This window comes from Sitophilus oryzae, unplaced genomic scaffold (genome assembly GCF_002938485.1).
Source record: "Sitophilus oryzae breed Bouriz unplaced genomic scaffold, Soryzae_2.0 scaffold_488_pilon_pilon, whole genome shotgun sequence".
Lineage (NCBI taxonomy): Eukaryota > Metazoa > Arthropoda > Insecta > Coleoptera > Curculionidae > Sitophilus > Sitophilus oryzae.
Genome location: NW_022147071.1, coordinates 246,613 through 268,358, shown reverse-complemented (window position 1 = coordinate 268,358; position 21,746 = coordinate 246,613). Strand labels below are relative to the sequence as shown.

General features: G+C 31.0%; 1 protein-coding gene across 8 annotated transcripts in view; it reads right to left on the bottom strand.

Annotated features, from left to right (window-relative positions):
• LOC115886381 (sodium bicarbonate cotransporter 3) overlaps positions 1-21,746 on the bottom strand; it is a 51,680-nt gene that overhangs the window by 10,316 nt on the left and 19,618 nt on the right. For 5 of the 8 annotated variants that reach the window (XM_030905490.1, XM_030905493.1, XM_030905488.1 and 2 more), the window contains exons 2-17: positions 18,999-19,102; positions 16,201-16,329; positions 14,752-14,805; positions 11,646-11,816; positions 11,364-11,526; positions 10,987-11,123; positions 10,405-10,467; positions 9,441-9,518; positions 8,009-8,308; positions 4,756-4,877; positions 4,403-4,545; positions 2,121-2,314; positions 1,952-2,053; positions 1,130-1,338; positions 792-950; positions 53-202 (exon numbers count right to left, since the gene is read on the bottom strand). In XM_030905490.1, coding sequence (XP_030761350.1) covers positions 53-202; positions 792-950; positions 1,130-1,338; positions 1,952-2,053; positions 2,121-2,314; positions 4,403-4,545; positions 4,756-4,877; positions 8,009-8,308; positions 9,441-9,518; positions 10,405-10,467; positions 10,987-11,123; positions 11,364-11,526; positions 11,646-11,816; positions 14,752-14,805; positions 16,201-16,329; positions 18,999-19,089 — 2,265 coding nt within the window. In that variant the 5' untranslated portion in view covers positions 19,090-19,102. Of the gene's footprint in view, positions 1-52; positions 203-791; positions 951-1,129; positions 1,339-1,951; positions 2,054-2,120; positions 2,315-4,402; positions 4,546-4,755; positions 4,878-8,008; positions 8,309-9,440; positions 9,519-10,404; positions 10,468-10,805; positions 10,893-10,986; positions 11,124-11,363; positions 11,527-11,645; positions 11,817-14,751; positions 14,806-16,200; positions 16,330-18,998; positions 19,103-21,746 lie in introns of all 8 variants that reach the window. The other 3 variants (XM_030905495.1, XM_030905491.1, XM_030905492.1) reach the window with 3 other exon arrangements.

Here is a 21,746-nt window from a genome sequence, read left to right as displayed (position 1 = left end):
CAACAAGGGAATAATTATGCCATACTTACAGTTATTTTCGTGTGCTTTTTACCTTTGAAGGGAAAAATAGGGCGTTTTTGAATTCTTTCAGTTCTACCGATATCAAAAACGTGCCTAAAAACAACAGGATGGACATGAGGAACACGTCTGGAGCGTATTGCGGAGTGTCGCAGCCAGAACCAACAATTGTCCCATTTAATGTCTGGAAAAAACAAATAGTTTGAAACTGCATACATGAATCATACTTGAGTATTCCCTACAGGGTGTTCCGAACTGTATTCCGGAAACTTCGGCAGCATATTCTGCATATAAAAATAAGTAAAACAGTTCGTATAAATGTATGTCCTAAAATGCGTAGTTTCCGAGATACAGAGGGTGTAGAAGTTTGATTTTTATTTCGATTTTTTTCAAATAATTTCTGAAGTACCGTCAATACTTGGATGAAACTTGGTGTCTGGAAGTTTTTTGATATCAGAAATTTGATTTTGATGTCAATATGACTCCTATTTGTAGGGGGCGCCACCTACATGTGTCTTAACTCTTTTGAAGAGAAATAACTTTTATAGTCTGTACCTGTATAAAAATACTTTCGAAAAGGGGGTTCCTATCAAAATACAGTTAGTACAGCAACATTGTGGAAAGGATAACCTATCATTCAAAAAAAAACGTCCAAATCGGAAGTGGTTTTGACAAAAACTTAACTTAAACTTTTGGATATTTTTTTGTGGTGCGTTAATTTATTGGGAAAGTGTATTTTGATTAATGTTTAATCTATTTATTTAGCTACTTACTGTGCATATTGTTTTGTTCAAAGCCGACCAGTCGCTAATTTCTGGATGGTTCGCCTGGACAGAATCATTTAACAGACAAGAACAATCGTAGGATATATTCTGGAGGCCTGAAGTGTTGATTGGATACTTCTTACCTATTGCTAAAACGTTTTCTACAGCCTAAAAATGTCAAAAAATTGTTTAATTTAATATAAAACAATGTGTGCATTAATTATTACAGTCAATTACGACAAATTAGAATAAATAAAAATCACTGATTAGAAAGACTAAAGAAATAATGTCAAACAAACACTAACAAAAGAAGATATGAAAGAAAGACTTATGAGCTAGATAAATACCTTATAAATAAATATAAATGCGATTAGAGTAGCGAAATTTTCTTCTGTGAATCTTGTGATGTAACAAACAAGTGCACTAGCATCAATTGCAACTAGAATAAGTAAAATTATAGCTATCCAGGTACCGATCCAAAACCTAAAAGACATATAATCCCAACCGATCCTCTGGCAAAAATCGTACACTATCGTCTCAAACACTAATACAGGTCCTAAAAGAGAAATATTTATTATTTTATCAAATAAGTTCTATCAATTCTATCTATTCAAAAATTATCTGAAATATAATTCGGAGCGATTGACCATTGACTGTACAGGGTGTCCCATTTTAGTTGATATCATACGGTATCTGCGTTATTCGTGAAGACACAAGGGCGAGGTTTGCACAAACCTGTCCTACTTTTTTGTAAAACGGAAGATTCGTTTCTGAGCTACAAGGTTTTTGAACATTTTGCAGTTTGAACACCCCCTGTATCTCTCTTCTTGTATCGAGAAGGTAAAACCTGTCTGTTGTAGAATTTTTTACAGTAGATTACAGTGTTGTAGTCTGTTATTTTGATATGAACTAGAGTTATGTTTTCTTAAATGGAACACCCTGTATATTTATAAATTATATGATCTGGCTTGCCATATGCTTTTCAAAAATATATATCACTCTATATTTATTTTCACTATTTACTGCTACTATAATAAAAAAAAACAAAGAATTATTAAAAGTATACTGCTATCTGCCATTTTGTTTTATTTTGGGAGCCACTAATCTTTACTAATAACTGAGATACCGTTTGATTTCAACCAAAATGAAATACCCTGTATAGTACTCACCTGTTGAACCCAGAATAGTAAGAGGTTGACCTGAAAAGAACCCGTATCCCATTCCACACACGAATCCAGAGACTAACGACTCCATAGCTGCCATATGTTTTCCTGTTGGATAAAAATACACAATAATACAGTTGGTGCTCAACAAGTTTGAATCCAAGCCAAACTTTACCTGTTGCTTCGGCTAACAAGCCTCCAAAAGTGATGATGGGCGAGAGACAAGCGAAATACAAAAATATCCAGCTGGCTATGCATTGGGATGCGAGGGCGTCCTTGAAATCTGACCAATACCAGGGTGCTTTTCGTTTGATGTCGTTTCGGAGACCACCGAAAAGGACTCCTGTTCTGGCTAAGCCAGATTCTTCTCTAAAATTGATAATAAATGAAATGTAACAACAGGTTATTTTTATTTAATTCACCTACAATAAGGTTAATAAGTACAGTGTACGTCTGTCCGTTCTTTGGCTACGGGGTATAATTTTTAAAAATTTAACCATATTAATAAATACAACATTCAATAATATAAATTTTGTTTTAAAATAAATGTTCTACCTCTAATTATTCTTAATTATACGTGTACAAATTTAAACGTAATTAAAAAAAAGTTTACCACATAACCAAAAGTTATGGATACAAAATACAAAATGCTCCACGCAAAGCTAATGGTTGTTAAAATTTAATTTTAGACAGAGCTTCTGACCCTTGCCATTATATTCCTAATCAAATTATTTTTAATTATGCCATAAATTACTTGAAACCGGAATTTTCATTTTAGGACATTGTATAGAGAAGCATTTAATATGATTTAATCTGAAAATCTATTCACGGAAAGGACGGTTTTGAGGGCACTAATTTAGGTTTGTATTTCTATATTGCATGTTAAGGTGCGTATTCATTATCCGCACGAACGAACGAACGAACGAACGAATGTTCGCTAGTGGTATGGACGGGGACCGCACGATAGAACCGCACGAGAAGACCGCACGCATTTCTTCATTCGCGCGCCAGTTCAAATCGTCAAGATATTGTTATAAACCTGTTTTTTTTTTGTTTATATACCGTCATTGAATTATCGCTAAGCAAGTTACTATGGAGCAGTGCATAAGGAGTCGGGCTAGGAAGCGAGAGACCGGAGTTCGAATCTCGGCCGGAACATCACTTTTATTTTTTTTAAATACTGTTGTATTCTATAGTTTATTTTTGTAGTATAAGAAAAAGAACTATTTATTCTGTTATTTTTTAATCTCCGTTATTAATATAAATTGATTGTTAGTACAATACCTCATTTAATATAAAATAATATTCTACTTTTTGAAATGTATCGGGCCCCTAATTGTACCTAAAAGTAATATATTTTTAGTGATATACCATATTGTAAACTATTTAATATTTCAGTCGCTTAAAAGTTAATTTGCATTGAATAATTGCCTACCATTAAAGGAAATTTGAGCTATATAACCCTTGATGGGCATATTCTGGGTATGCAAATACTTCCTTTAAATTTTGGGTGTGGTTCAACCGATTTATTCTCAAAACCAGAAACATCTACATATAAAAAGAAGCACAGGTCACTAATTATAATAAACTTCACCCTTGGTATTACTTCCACTAATTATAATAAACTTCACCCTTGGAATTACTTCTCACAATTACAATACGTTCATCTGCATTGGCATTTTCTACTAATGATGTAACAATTCCTCTTGTGGTTACTTTTCCATAGATATCCTCATCTCTGTCCTCATGTGAATTCAGAGGCAATAAAAATGAAAATTATTTACCATAAACATCGCAAACTAAAAACCTAATAAACAATTTTATACCGAATATAGAAATAAATTTAGTATTTTTACCTATTATCGTCCAAATCCATGTTAATAGATAATTATTATTTTTAAATATATTTTGGAACTGCTGGTTTTAGTAATTATTAAATTAAACGAACTAAAAAGTCTTAAAATAAACAATTCTTAACCATAACCTCAAAAATGCAGATCTCCTGTCAACTTTCTTTATTTTTATTTATTCATTATTTTCCTAGTGACGTCACAGGTGGTATGCGCGAACTGAACGAAATTGGAGCCGCTATCGATCATACCTTGTATTCTTTGTACCATGACGTCTAAACGCCTTTGATGTACCGACTCGAAGCGGATGGTCGAGCGCACGAACGAACGAACGGCCGCATGCGTTCGGTCCCCGTCTAAATATACCGCACTTTCATTCGTTCGTTCGTTCGGATAATGAATACGCACCTTAAATCTGAAAGCGCACGCAGGCGAACGCCTTTGATGTACCGACTCGAAGCGGATGGTCGAGCGCACGACCGAACAAACGGCCGCATGCGTTCGGTCCCCGTCTAAATATACCGCACTTTCATTCGTTCGTTCGTTCGTTCGGATAATGAATACGCACCTTTACATGTTACATTGCTTGTCTACTAACAATTATTACCTTATCTTCTGCTCTTCTTCCTCTTCATCGACTTCGTCAGGTACTTTTTCTGGAGGCCGTTTTCTTATATCCTGAGATGGAATGGCTGCCGGTGGTTCGATTCTGATTGCAGGGTCCCATTCCCCAGGAGGTAGTACAGTAACCTAAAAAATATCCACGTGTTTGCGGTCTTAGGATTATTTTTAAACAATACTATCGTTGACAGAAGGAAAACATAAAATGCGCAACCTTATGGGTAAATTCCTGCCATAAAAGATGTTCGAAAAGTTACTGGCAACATTGTCGGAATAAATATTTTTTTTGTATACGGTTGCGCATCTTCCTTTCCTCAATCGATGCTATTATTCACTTACAGCATCCAGAAATTCATCCACCCCGGCCAATAAGTGACTTCTGTTTTTCGCTCGGTACGCCACTTCATGGAATACTTCGTCTGACATTAACGTGGCCATTGCCCTGCCGATTTCATGATGACCTATGTACAAACAAAACAAAAAATAGTATTATTTACGGCTAAAGCTTGATTTTCTTGCATCCGTTATCCGTTGATACGATGGTCCGACTACGCTCTGATTGGTTATAGCTATTTTGCGACACTAATAAAAAATATTATAGTACAAGAGCTAGCTCCTGACCAAAGTGTGAGCCTTCTGGCTGAGTACTGCGCATCACATCTGGTCAGGGTGTCCCATATTTAAAAAATGTAAAACATGATGTAGGGTAGACGTGGGGTAGACTCAATAATTTGTTGTTTTATTTTACGTTGTGAATAAATGTTGGTAGTTATTAAAATTGTTATAAAAATATATAATTCTAATAAAAATAGATAAGTTATAATAAGTATTTATTAACACAAACATCCGATACGCTACTGAAGCAGGTAAGTCAAATTAGCGTATCTAAATTCTTTGACATCTAATCTTTGACAGTAATAAATAAAAGCTAAAATGCAAGAAAAATATATAATTTAGTTAATTTAAGTGAATTTCATAAATGATCGGTTTACTACACGTAAGTATATTATATAGTCACTTACTAGCGAAAAGTTGTTCCATTATTTCACTCAGTTTTTGCCGAGATTTTACCGCACGCTACACAACCAACTATTTTAGAGTCTTTTTCATAAATCGCGATAGTGTCACTGTTAATTTAAGTTCTGCCACAATTTCCATCTAGATTTACTACCTTTATACAACTATCAGTAGTAGAATAAATAATAAATAACATAAAATAAGCTCCGTAAAGACTGACAAATCCACAAAATTTCAAATCAAATTCAAATGTGTCAAATGAATCGTCAAACAGAACTGTCAAGGATCCCCACCCTAGAGAGCTTTTATGGTGGCTTTTCCGCCCACCATGCATGAATACATGGATAGCATTATGCTCCTTCCTTAGTCTTCTTATTCAAAGGTTTTAACTGTTTTGAAGAGTAATAACTTTTTGTCCGTACCTGTATAGAACTGCTGAGTGAAAAAATATACATTTTTGTATTTTTTTACGTAAAAAATGTCTCTTAGTAGAAATCGTTACGAGCAACCCTTCTCGAGATATTTAGAATGGGAATAGTCAATATATGTCATTATTGACAAAAAATAAACATGTTGAGTAGATATAGTTATTTGACTACAAAGATAAATTTGGAAAATTTTTATTTTGTTAAATTAATCATAAAATTTTCTTCGAAAAAATGATGATTGATGATGATTTGGCACAAAAACATTTCAAATTTATGATTTCCGTTTATTAACTATTTAGTCAACATGTTTATAATTTATGTCAATGATGACAGGTATTGATAATTTCGATTTCAAATATCTCAAGAACTATTACTCGTAGCGATTTTTACTAAGAGATCTTTTTTACGTTAAAAACGTCGTAAATGTACATTTTTTGACTTAGTAGTTTTATACAGTTACGGACGAAAAGTTATTACTCTTCAAACCAGTAAAAAATATGTAGGTGGCGCCCTCTATAAGTAGGAGCCATATTGACATCAAAATCGAATTTCTCATATCAAAAAACTCCCAGACACCAAATTTCATCCAAATACTGATGTTACTTCAGAAATTATTTGGAAAAAATCGAAATAAAAATGAAACTCCTACACCCTGTATCTCCGAAAGTAAGCATTTTGGTACATACATTTATAAGAACTTTTTTACTTATTTTTATCTGTTTATATGCTGCTGAAGTTTCCGGAATACAGTTCGGACCACCCTGTATATCTTTTGCTGTGCTCTCCTGACCAAAGTGTGGACCGTCTGGCTGCCGGTAGACTACTGCGCATCACATCTGGTCAGGGTATCCCATTTTCGTGTGGTTTATAGGATTTCTCGTTTATAGTAGAGATACAATGATGAGATTTTCACGTTACTTTGCTACTTTTTTATGAAACTAAATATGCTACACATATATTTGTCCTATCCTCCTTAGTTCCTGAAATACAGGGCAAATTTGTGATGCGCAGTAGTAAACAGATGTTGAATACATATATGATGCGTAGTAGTGAACGCAACGTCTACCCGCAGTCAGACGGTCCGCACTCTGTTCAGGAGAGCATAGCAAAAAATATATTAAAGAATGAGCTTTCTTAAAATTCTCTCTCAAAAACGTTGCTAGCTCTTTGACTATAAGTAAAACAGCGAAATCGTTAAGAAAATGAAAATATAAAATGACACCAATCACAAAGCAAATCGTATGTCCGTTGAACAGAGGCATGAAAATCAAGCTTAACTCTTGAGCTTATCAGTACCAGCCATGGTCTTTTAAAGTAGCCACACACGTTCAGTTTTTCCTCAAGGTTTGAACTGCGCTGTCCAAGTCTTGTGATATTCCTCAACGTGTATGATAAAGACCAAAAAAGAATGAACTGAAGTATAATCTCATTCCGTGTCTAGGTCCTCCTCAAGGCATCGATTGCGCAGTTTTGCCTTGAGGGAAAACTGTAAGTATGTTGCTGACTTTATATTGAAATTTTTGATCCTACATAGATACTCCTTTACCTTAAGTTATATTTCAAATTAGGTTCTGAAGCTATTTTTCATTAACAAAATATTCGCCGATCATTCTGCATATTGTAATTACCATACATATTAAAGGTAGAGATAATTAGTCTGTCTTTTCTGTACTTATCTACAACTTATTGACCACTGTAAATACAGTTTCAGTATGAGATTAATCTCTGGAAGACAAGCAAAATTCAATATTTTTTTTAAGTTGAAGTAGGAAATATCTTCCGAAGCAAAATGCTGAAAAACTTCTACTCATTTAATAACTATCTTAGTATCATTTTGCTTCCACTAGTTAACTTTTAACATAATTTTAAATTTTGACTGAATTCGATGGACATTTTGCTCTGTCTAAGCTCCAGGTTATAAAAATCATTTGTGGCATGTATACGAGAATAAATGCAGCAGTTGAGGCACAGGTACACTCAAAAAAGCCCAGCTGACCAGCTGGTATTGAATAAGTTGTGGTTCTGACTACTCGCATTGGAATAGTAGCATAAAAGACACTAACTCTCGAAAACAAGCGCGGTTAGTGAGTAACCGAGTAAAGGTTACTTTCGGACACAAAAAAGTATCAAAATTCTTCATCCCTTACCTAAAGTCGAATTGCTGGATCCAAGCAGAAGAAACATAAACCTCGTAGGAACAGGTACTTCCGTCAAATCTCCCAGAACTTGGGCCTTGTTCAACCTTATAAAGGCCGATACGGTTTTCTCCAAGAAATCCACCTCTCCCACCAGAATATTGCTGGCCTCCGCTCCTGGGGGGATCTTCCTCATGAAAGCTAAGTTATGTTGGGGGAGTTCACCGTTAGAACCCAGGTCGGTACCGCTTTGGTTTCTTGTGATAGAGACGTTGCTGGCACTTTTTAGTAGTCTCTGTGGTTTGTCTTGCCCTAAATTATGAGTTAAAAAGGTATATATTTTAGAAAAATTGACAATTTGATATATTAAGTTTAATGTGACATAGTTATTGAAACAAAAACAAGAAATAAGAAGCTAGTTTAAAAAATAGTTACAAATAATATCAAACACAATTTTCTACAAACTAAAATAAATATTATACAATTAAAAAGCAAATTAACATTAATTTCTAAATGCGAAAATCATGCAGTGCAAGCACTAAATCCCTATAAAACATTTAATATCATAAATTTTTAAACAGTTTGAAACACTTTAATTAGCCAGATTAAACCAAAGCATCAATATACAGCTCAATCGATAGCTATGCTATTTTAGTTACGAATGCAGCACATTCAGGTAAAGCATTTTCGCACATCCACCGTTAATGCTTATACGGATCGACCAAAAATGATTGAAATCGTCATTGTAAATTTTTATTGACAATATTTGTCAATCTGGCTGTTATCATTTGCATCAAAACAAATTAAAAAATTACTAAAAAAATACTAAATTAAACCAAATTCATTTTGTATGTTTTTTTCCATAGCATCTGTTAAAATTGCCTCATATCTATCAAAAATAGTAGATAAAATAGTACTTTAACCCTAGATTAAATGATACTTTAACAGCTAGGATAGGTTAAAAACTTTATTTCCTCTCGCACGAATTTTAATTACTTCCATTTTTGGAAATTTTTGTATTCCTTTCAAACCTGAATATCTGTTGGTAATTTACTTATTTCTTTTTGAGCCATTTCTGGCTCCAATTCAATCAGCAATCGACATGAAAGAGAATTAAAAAATATTGACTCAAAACTGACAACTAAAGAGACAGCTTTATTTATTTGTCAAATTACATAGAAACCAACGCCAACCCAGCACAATATTTTTTCTACTCGTAATAAATTCCTTGAAATAATAAATTCTGAATATTTTTTAAAACGTAACTCGCTATGGAAAAAAATTTTGTTTTATACAATCTCGAAATTAATTCAAATTAATATTGTCTTGTATAAAAAATAACTAATAAATGCAAAAGTCAAACTCAAACATGTACTGTAATAACACGCTAAACAACATTAAAAAAATCAAGAATAATTTGTGCAATAAAATTATATTTATTTACCCTGTCCTGGAACAGACAGAAATTTTCCGAAATCTGAAGATTTTCCTGTAGACTGTTCGGAAAAACTATTCTCTTCAACTGAAAAGCCGAAGCAAAATTCAATAATCAGTTTAAAACAAGAAAACTAACATTTAAAACTATATTTAAGTGCATAGAATTAGAAATTATTGAGAAAAAACGTATGGTAAGAATTCAGTCACAATAGGCCAAGCTTTACATTCCTCAAAATTATAATTGAGGTAATAATTAATGTTTTTTTTTAAATCCGTAAGTATATTACACTCTTACAACTTTAAAAGAAAGAAAATCGAAGTTTTTAAAGAAAAAAATAATTGATAGGTTGCAAAATTATTTATAAAACGATTATTAGAATTATTGAATAACATTTTTTCAGAATATACACTGACTAGTCAACATACACATTAACAAGTTTTTTGAAAATAAATATATAGTATGATTGAATAAAAAAGGACGTTAAAGTAGGCTTCAAAAAACATGTCTTTTTTGTTCTGTGCCTATCACTAGATGTCTTGACAATGACAACTCGTCCTAACCAGTATTTATTCCTTATTAACAATTAACATACAAAAATTTTCAAAAAAATAACTTACTAAAAATTTAAAATACAATTCTAGTTCTTAATGACAAAACAAATTAAATTAAGAATCTCCTGTATACATTAACTAGTCAGTGTACAATCTCAAAATAGATATACCTTGACTGACACATAGTTGATATAATTTTTTCAGTTGTAGAATTCGTGAATTCAAAGAAATATCGATACATGCCTACTACAAGATAATTGTGCATGTATAGTTTCCAAAGCCTCGTTGCATTTGAATCAAAACATAATTTTGAAAAGGAAAATAAAATAAAGTACTTTACAAGATGCCATCATCATTAACAAATATCAGTGAAAGAAGTGAGACACAATACACATAAGAAAAACCTTGTTTGTCTCTACCTTTTGGAGACTGTCGCAATGTAAACCATGTTGTAAACCCCTGTATATGCTCGGTATATTCCGCTAACAATAAAAATAATACTCAGTTTTCAAGTATAGTAAGATTCTTCCTTACCGTATAATTAAATAAAAATGACGTCGAGGTAGGCGTCGAAATATTATATCGGAAATGCCATTCTTACTCTAACGTCGTTTTCATTTAATTATAAGATATTTATTAAAACAATTGTATTTATTTTCTTATTTATAGTACAACGAATTTAATAACGATGTTTCACAAAAAACACTAAAGCAACATTAAATGTTATTTTTTGTTAAGTGGCAGTGTTAGTATAGAGACCGTGTAAACCACAGAACAATTATATTACCCACAACCAATTTTTTCATTTTTTTTTTCTAACCTTGTTCGAAATTTTGAGCCCTATTATTGGCTAGATACGATTTGGATTTTCTAGATCTCCTGTTGCCGTTTAAAGTAAAACAACCACCTAAAATTTCAACGCAGAATTTGGATATGAATAATTTATTAAATTATACAAAACGGTCCATTAAAATTGAGAAAAAATGTGATAGAACACTTACTTTTGGATGTGGAATAGTTCTTTCCGATTTCTTGCAGAGACCTGATGAAGGGCAATCCTTTGTGACCTTTTTGGTGCTGATGTCTATGTCGTTTTAGAAGAGCATCCTTTACTTTTTCTTTTTTGTCAATTGGCAACCTAAAAATTGAAAATTATTGTAACCTCAAAACTGTATGTTAATAAGTTATAACAATACAAAAGACTCTCCACAACTACGAGAAATCGTAGAAGCTATTCAAAAAAACAATATGTTCCATTTTAATAAGTTCTTGAAAAAATTCGAAACAAACTTTCCTGTAGAGTAAAATGGGGGGAACTTTTGTTTATGGTTTTTAAAACTTGCATGGGATTTCCCTAGGATATAGGCAGCCACTGTACCTGTTATTGTTTATCATGCTGTCCAAAGCCAGGTCAGCAATCTGCTCTATCGTGGTAGCATCCATGTCTAAGATGACTGATCCGTTTAGTAGAAGACTTCTAAGTTCAAAGAGGGAATGTAGAGATAGAGTAGCAACGTGAGGTTTAGACCATCGATTTCCACCTAAATAAAATGTGTCTCATGTTTTATAAAATTATGAAAACTTTGTTTTCAAATTTATTAATAAAATTTCAATAACTCTTATTATAAGATAGTACTTTTGTTTCTTATTATTATCATACCTTCTTCGACATCTTCCTCAAATTTGATCCATCTGGCTGTCTCTTTCCACTCCATTTCATCACCATCCACCACCAGTTCCTCCATTTCGGAAAACAGAGGGTGACTCTCGTATTTATCATCTCCAATATCTTCACCCAGGATAAACTGAACCCTCTGTGCGGGTGGAGTGCCTTGAAAAAAAACAAACTTCTTTATAAATCTTAATTCAAAATTAATTGTTCTTTAAACATCAAAACGGATGCTGTCAACGTTCAACAGATTTTGTTCGAGCTAAAACATTCAAAATATTGAAGAGAAGAAATATTTTAAAGTCAAGTCCAAACACATAAAAAATAAAATAAGAATTGAAAATTGCAAGAAATGATGTTTAATTAAACTCTTACAATTGTCCCAGGTGGCTGAAAAAATATGATGCGATGATTAAAAGTCAGAGAAATGAAAAAAGAAGAATCTAATTTATGAATGAATGAAACCAATCATGCGAGCGCGTTCAGTATTTGCCACAAGTTCAAAATTCTAAGGAAAGTTTACTTTTAAGTAGTTCAAATAAAATATATGCAGTTAAAGCAGCGTTTATATTGATTCAAACTTCATGCAAAACAGTATTTAATGATGACTGAAAGGTACAAAAAATGTTAAATATCGCATTTTAAAAACAACCGCATTTGTATTTTTGTCTCTTAAATAAATCTCTTCGTAATTAGGGTTTCAGAATTTTTTTTTCAATATCTAGGGAGAAACAGGGAAAGCAAAAGACAAGAAGGTAATTTTATTATAACAAGCTTGGAAATGAATGAAAAATATCTGGATTTTTTGCCACTGGAAGAGAAAACCAGGACAAAGATATATACATTAATCACCTACAAGCCTGGTTAGTTAACAGGTAAATGGTAAAAGTTCAGCGTCAGGAAACCAAAAATATTTTCTTATTTTTATTTCAGACATCTTTGAAAATGAGTTTATAGTTTTTTTTTCTAGCTATCAAAATAAAGGTTCAAAAATTTATTTTTTTCTGTGCATTTCTGACAAAAATAAGTTCAATCGCTAAAAGGATTATCATTGGACTTATCGACAGGCAACAACTTTGCCTCAAATTAAGCTACCCTGTATACAGGGTTGTTCACCACATACGACACGGAGTATTGTAGCTAAACGATGAGATTTTTACAAATTGTAAGTCTTGGTTTCGATGAAGGACTATTAGAGGTACAATTTAAAAATAATTTTACAAGATACAGAGTGTCCCAAATAAGTAAAAAATATCAAAGTTGTATTTTTTAATGGAACACCCTGTATATTATTGCATTTTAGTTTCTACGATTAAAATAAAGGTAAATTTGATTAAGGTTTATTATACTTAAACCTTACCGTTTTTGAAATATTTTCAATTTTGTGAAATTGCAGTAAAAATTTTAAGGCTTCATTTCTCCAAGGGTACCAAAGTTTTTAATACTAAATATTTACTGAATTTTATTTATTGATCAGTTATTGTGTTGCAATAATAAAAATAATACTACTTTATACAGAGGGTCTAAAAAGTTATTTTAAATAATTATTAGCTTCAAACGGCAATAACTTGTTTAATTTAAATGGAACACCCTATATATTTTACGAGAATCAGATGCACAATTTAATTGTCTATCAAATTATATTATACCATTTTTTACCTATCTCTTTAAGTTTCCGTAGAAAATGCATTTTCTTGTAATTTAGAATTTATTTATCAATATACCCATGGAATATTGACATTTTAGGTTATTTTTAAAGATTTACCAAATTTTTAAAGAGTACAGATACTAATATTGTGGATATAATTCGTTTATTTCATTAAAAAATAAAAAAAAACTGTTTAAATATTTGTTAAAGAAGACCAATTAATATGATTCCAGTATTCAAACTACATTAACTGACTGCATTGATTAATAATAATTGTTCTAAATACTAAAAAAACTGAATTTTGTATGGGTATTAGACAGTATGATAAAAAGTAACACCTTAAAAATGATATTTCATTTTTTTATAAATGCTTATTTATAACAATAGAAACTTTAATTTTGATAACTTATTATTATATTGATTTCTGACTCAAATCCACATTTATTTAGAATAATTTATTAACGAATACAATTAAGTATGTAATTAATTAGTATATGGGCGGAAATAATGGTGCTATATTTAATTAATGGTATACTCTTTTATAAAGATTTAAATAGTTTTCTTTTTGCATACAACATTACTGTTTTTAGCAAAACGATAATATTACTAGAATGTCAATATATGATGTCAATATTCCGTGGGTGTCAATAATAAAATGTCAATATTCCATGGGTATATTGATGAATGAGGTCTAAATTATAAGAAAATGCATTTTCTACGAAAACTTGAAGGGATAGGTAATAATGGTATAATACAATTTGATAGACAATTAAATTGTGCATCTGATTCTCCTAAAATATACAGGGCGTTCCATATAAATTAAACAAGTTATTGGCGTTTAAAGCTATAAATTATTTAAAATAAATTTTTAGACACTCTGTATAAGGTAGTATTATTTTTATTATTGCAACACAATAACTGATCAATAAATAAACTTCAGTAAATATTTAGTATTAAAAACTTTGATACCCTTGGAGAAATGAAGCCTTAAAATTTTTACTGCAATTTCACAAAATTGAAAATATTTCAAAAACGGTAAGGTTTAAGTGTAATAAACCTTAATCAAATTTACCTTTATTTTAATCGTAGAAACTAAAAATGTAATAATATACAGGGTGTTCCTTTTAAAAAAATACAACTTTGATATTTTTTACTTATTTGGAACACTCTGTATCTTGTAAATTATTTTTAAATTGTACCTCTAATAGTCCTTCATCGAACTCAAAACTTGAAATTTGTAAAAATATAATCGTTTAGCTACAATACTCCGTGTCGTATGTGGTGAACATCCCTGTATTTTACCGTTCCCGAGGGATATAGTCAATGGTTATAATCAAATTTTAAACACCCGGTATAATAATGAATTTAACATGAATGATGATGAATATAAAACACTCAAGAATCATGTAAACAGTGCTAAAAATTAAACTCCAAAACATGTAAGCTTACATATCTCCCCATCCTCTGATATGCTTAATCCCCTCCTTCTTGATACAACAAACCCTAAAAAAATGTTTCACAATTTGCAACCCATACCAATACAAATTAACATTATTATCGTTATTGTTAAACGATAAATTATCAGTACAAAAATCACAGCCTATTCATAATCAGCCTCGCGACTATTGCGACAATCTCTCGTAAGAAACTCTGCGTGCCTATCTAGATATTTGCTTATCTTTTATGTTATATAACAAGTCGGATTCTAAGCTCTTTTGATGCTTTGTTTATAAAAACCAGCGAGACTGGTGCACTAACTGTCAGCAAGTGTATCAGAAATAAAACGCGGATACTAAATAACATGTAACGGATTATTTTACAGCCTAGATAACAACCTTAGCCTGTTTGGAGGTCCTCGTGTTTCGTGTTCGCCGTTAATTTGCTATTTTTTTCAAAACTGAAACCCTTTCTCTGGAAAAAACTAATTATTTTTCCGTTAGACTTAAATCCCACCGCTGCCACCAATTTTATGTAATGAATTTTCTACTGATACTAACTTTACAGGAGTATCCACCACAAGAGGCTTATTCCGATATAATATGATTTAACTTTTTAACATGGCGTATAAACGTATGCCAAAAATTCGATGCACTCAAAATCCAAGTGCATCGCCCGCTAATAATTAGATATATTCAAGGACACGTTACTATCAGTGAAAAAATTATTACAAGCAAGATGGCCAGCTGATACTAAATAAGCTGTGATAATGACGTATTTTTAATGTTAAATATTTTTTAATTATTACATGAAAAGCTGTCAGTATCTATACGAGAAAATCTTGACTACACTAGTCAAAAACTTCTCTTCTGGTCTGGAAAAGTCTATAGAACGTTCTATACTCTTTTAATCTTTCTATAAATAGTGTCAATTTTTGACAAGTTTTGTGTCAATTTTTATTAAATGACATCTAGATATTCACCTCGTCAAAATTATCATCGATTTTTAATCCCCAGCCGTCTTTGTCGGTTTTATTCGATCATATGGTATTTCTAAAGCACGGAAATATAAATATTTTTGTAACCCTAATATAATTCTATTTTTTTCTGGTAAAATTACTTAAGGTCATGTAAATAATGTAACAAGAGAAACCCAACACAATTAGTGTTTGGAGCTAAAAATAACTGCTTATAAAAAGGGTAAATTCGATATAGAGCTATTAAATCTTTTACGTTTATATTTTCTTTCAACGTCAGTCTGTTAACACGAACATTTTAATATTAATACATTAATTAAATTAATTAATATATATAAATAACATTGGTTTAAAGTCACGTAATATTAAAATGATATAAAAAACAGTCTCGTCATTTATACATAATTTACTCAATATGCATATATACATTTTCTAGTTTTAACCATTGGTTATAGAAAAGATAATATAATTTTTGAAATACTTACTGGGTCTGTCATCTTCTGAGCCGGATTTTTCTCCTTCTGAAGTCCTGTGATGGTGTTTGCGTCTCCTATGGGAATGCCTTCTTTCAGATGGAACATGCACTCCAACAAACACACTGTGAGCTCGATGACCTGTAAAGAAAGATAAAAATAATGTACAGCATGTCCCATTTTGGTATGTTTTACAGAGTTTCTCTTTAACTTGTTACGTTTTGACTGACAGGTAAAAACGTTAGGTGTAGACAGGGCATTAAGTCCATTAATTAGGTGTTTATAATGTAGTTTAAATATATATAATATATTATTCTGAACGACTCTCTATCTGGTCTCGTGATTATGTAAATTTCAAATATATATTTAATATGGCGTACGTACAGTCAACAAAGGTGCCAATATAAGTATTTAATATTCCTTACTCGTTCATACCAGCATGTTATAACCCATAAAATTATGCATGCTCTTTATCGAACAGCGCTATTTTAAGAATTCTGCGGCAGTTTCTTCGGTGATAGTGAATTAACGAGTCCCATGACCCTTTTGTCAACTACATTTTTGTTGATTTTTATTTTCCTTTTTAAAATTAGTGCAACTATCGTTCCTTGATCGGGTCATATGACCTATACGCCCACACCTATTCACCTTGTAATATTTGTGTCCGTTTTACATATCATTAAATGACATGACAAATAAACAATAAACAAAAGTGAAATTAAATCCGATGGAGAGTTACCCGTGTGATTAATTTTTTATGTCATAATTAAATTTATCAGTTTAATTAGTCATCAAATACATACCGTGTGGTGGATCGTTCGAACAATATTCATAATTTCGGCCATCTTCAACCAGATCAATGAGTTTTGCACAATCTTAGACAGAACAATAATCACCAAAACCACCTCGTCATTATGAAGAATAACATCAAAAAGTAACGATAATTGAAAAAATTTCAAAATGTTTGTGGCAAGTTCATTTTGTTCATAAAAATTTTTTAAGTTTATAATAAACTGAGTTTACGAATTATAGATGATATATTTATACAGTTTGCTAAAAAAGTCAATAAACTAGGGCTAAAAATAAAAAAAATATAACATTTTAAAAACTTTTGCATATGAGTGTATTTACTCTTCTTTAAATATTCTCAATTTCCTGATAGTGTCTTGAAATAAACAAAATGGTAGCTTTAAAAGAAACAATTTTTGAAAAGAAAATAAAGTAAAGTGGGAAGAAGTGGATGAACTTCTGAAAGAACGGAAATTGAAAAGCAAAATGCAATTACATGCGTTGAAAATATAGAGACAGGCATTGATTGCAAGGAAAGAATATAGTTTGATGTTTTTTTTCAGTTAAACTCTGAAACATTTATTAAAAAAATAAAAATAATATGAATAAATATAACCAAATTAAACGTGATTTTTATTAAACTTTAGTAATATTACTAATAATCTCATTAACAAAAAATATTATTCAATTTTTCAATTGTATATATAATTCACAGCACAATCTGTTAAAAATATCTGACATTCGTTAATTTGCTGATAATAATAAACAATTTCAGTATGAATAGCTAAATTTATTACGCAAATTTCCTTACTACTGACGCTCCTTAGTAATTTGTATTAATTTTCTGCTAAACTTGAGGAATTTGTCAATTATTTAAACAAATTTACTTATGCATAATGTTGTTTGATATATTTATTAACTAAAAGTATGACTTTCCTCGATAGATGTAATGACATTCGTACTGACCTGTGTGAACTTGTAATATTTTTCTAACAAGACTGACATTTGATTGGAGTTAAAAAATCAATAATTCGATAATATAATATTTCTATGCTTACTATGACGACATTTTTATTCGATTGAAAGGTCGTTACACCCTTGGATTTTATTTTACTTTAAAGCATTTAATTTTTTTTCTTTTTATTATTTTAGTATTTTTATTATACAGGTGTCTCTAGTATGAGTGTCTCAATAGTAATCGCATATAATAAATATAGTAAATTAAATTTATTTAAATATTTTGCACAAATAAATTAAATATAAATTACTTTATCTCATTACCATGTTATGTCAAAATATTATTTCTGATCCCATTAAAAGTTTTGAAATTCATAAGTTCAAATCCCTTGATATTTTTATATAAAATTCATAAATTTTAACATGTAACTTCACCTCTGCATATTTTTATAATTAATATTTATAATTATACAGGGTGAGTCTCAAATATGTACAAATATTTTCAGGGCTGGTAGATCTCGTTAAAAGAAAACTAAAAAAAAAGTATATTTTGCCTAAATTTTGAGAACCACTGGATATTTTCTGGGTTTTCTTTTTTGTAAATTTAATTTACTACCTATGTTGCCATATTATCAAGATATTATGTTTTTTAACTAAAAATTAAAAAATTTACAATTTTTTTTCGAAAAATGCGTGTTTCTGGGGTCGAAATATACAACCCCTTAAAATATTTGTACTTATTTATGACTCACCCTATGTATTTATGTGGATCTTATATCTGGATAATATTAGCACTAATTGCAAAACATTTATAGCAAAAAAAAATTGACAGAAAATAACAATTTGATTGACTTCCCATATTAAAATGTAATTTCAAGAATTCAATACTGAATACTTGTATAAGTATTTTTTTTTATTTATCAAATCACAATAATAATTATAAGGCAGAACAAAATGAGAATCTTGTAATTTTGAAAAGGAGAGAAAATCGACTGGATAATTTTAAACCAACATCACTGGTAAAAGAAAATTACAGTTATTTTCTTTTATTAATGCTACTTTACCTTCGAAATCCGTTTCATCAAAAGACAGCTTCTGTTTGTCAGCTTTTGGATCCTTTGGTGCCTCGTCATCTTGTGATTCTTGATGGTCCATCTTATTTACTTCTCTGTAACAAACAATATATATTATTTTTAAAATATTTCAGATTTTTTTTTATAAAAAATGCTACAGACCTATTTTATTTAATTATAAGTATAAGAAATATTCTTGTTTAAATGAATTGCATTTTTTTAATAAAATATGTAAATAATTATTAATAAATATAAGTGTTATATGTTTTGTGTTTTTTTATTAAGATTGCGTCAATTTAAGCTATATAAATCGTTGTGCCAAACTGAGTTATAATGATCTTCTTATACAAAATAATCATGTGTTTTTTTTTCATTTTCGTCAACATGACGTTTTTGTATTGGCTTTATTAGCACAATTATATTAATTTATTTGGTGTAAATGAAGAGACGTAAAGCAATAAATAATCATAATTAGATCAAACACCTAATTTGATATCTGATATCATAAAGATGTCATGTAACCAGAGGCGGCGCGTGGTTGAGTACTAGAGGGGTGCACAACATTAGAAAATCATATTGTGACACGACCACCCCCAAATATGACGTTTTTAAGCTATTTTTAAGTTATGAAACCGTCAATCTATATCTGAAAATTGAAGGATTTTATTTTATAAAAAAAATGGCGCCGAGAGGCACGTATAGCCGCCCATACTAAAATATGTTAATAAAAAATTGGTAAGCAGTTCTTTTAGTTTCAAAGTAAAGGAATTTTTCCAATTTTGGTCCGCGGTTATTTCCCCTAACCGCCACCTGGGGTCGCGTCCGATGGGAGTTTGGAATCCTCCACACGGATTTTCTCAAAAACGGACTACGGAAACACGGAATATCTCAAAAACTGCGACTTTGATTTTGATGTTATTACAAATTTTGTTGCAAATATTATTCCTAATCTTAAATTGAAAACCGCGTTTCGCTAACTAACCAAACCAAATCAAAGATTTTCCTTGATTTAAGTAAGAACAATCTTCGGATTGTACGGGGTTTTTAACAAGACGCTGTCTCCTCAATGAACACCTCAGTATATCTCTGTTTTTTGCTAAAATATGTAAAACAAACATTGACCAACTAATGAGTTAATAAAATTAAAAGTTATGAAATAAAATAATTCACGGTAATTAATACAAAAAACATGCAAGACATTTTTTTTTCAAAAATCACCTTAGAAGTAAACAAAACCTCTAATTGTTATGCTCATGAAGCGTGAAACCAACCTTGATACACAAATTTTATGTCACCCTTGACATTTTTTAACAAAAACACAAATAATAGTATTTTCGATATTTTACTAAAGAAAAATTTATTCCAATGCTTAAAATAAAAAAAGAGCTTAAAATAGAGCTTAAAACTTTCTTTATTGCATTTTAAAAGCTCTTACAGTTCCAATTTTGATTTCAGGAAGATTAGCGTTTCTAACTTTTAAAGTTTTTAATCTGAAGGAAATCTAAAATTGGAGTTTTCCTTCTGACAAATATGCAATTTGTCGTGAAATTTCCGTCGTGGCTGCTTATAACGAGCACTTAAGTAATTTCAAAGAGAATTATTAAAGTTTCTTGTTAATAATAAAATTGTTGAATAAAGCAACATTATGAATAAATCAAAACACAAAAGGAATAATACAATATTTCTTTATTTTGTTCAAGAAATTAGTACTAATTGTAAAGATATAGAGAGTGAGTCTAAAATAAGTGCAAATATACATTTCATGTAATATATATCCCAATGTTTCTCATCCAGAGTTACAAAGACAACTTCTGGCAGCTACAAGTGTGAACGTTTTAATTGAAACCATATGAGAAAGGCTTAGTGCTCGAGGGTTTAACAGTAGGAGAGAGTTAATCTAGTAGGTTTAACAGTAGGAGAGATCCCACAGTTATCTCGGCAAATAAAATTGACCGGCCAAATTAATGCCTTCAACATCAAAACTGGACAACTGAGAATTAACAAAATGTTCTTTTTTCGGATGAGACCAGAATTGGTCTAAGATCAGATAACCATCGAATTCGGGTTCTCCGAGCTCCAGGAAGACGAGCGAGACTTCAGGCTGCCAAATCTGTACCAAGATATAAAGGAGGAACTATAATGTTCTGAGGAGGTATTATACTGGGAGCAAAAACTCCATTGTTACCACTTCAACAAACTTTAACGGGTCGGAGATATGTTTATTTGGTGCTAGAACCAATCGTTAGTCTTTGGAGAGCTGCAATTGGGGATAATTTTAATTTCTTGTACAATAGTGCACCTCCCCATACCAGCAGAGTGACTAGAGAATATCTTGAAACGGAAGGTGTCATAGTTTTGGACTGGCCTGCATGTTTACCAGATCTAAACCCTATCGAACACTTGTGGGACTAGCTCAAAAGAAGGGTTAGAGCTCGTCGAAACAATCCAGGAAATCTTGCACAGCTTATTGATGAAGCATTAGCAGAATGGGAAAACATACCCCGAGACAACATTGATAATTTAATAAGAAATATATTTTTTTTTGAAACGTTCAAAGTAAAATAACTCAGTTATGTTGGACTTATTTACGATAAAGAGAAAATATGTTTCTTTTATCGAGATCAACCACCCTGGAAATATTTGCACTTATTTAAGACTCGCCCTGTATAAACAAAAGATTTAATGACAACGCCAAAATTTTAATAAAAAAAGTCAATTTTAAAATAAGGATGTTCAAAG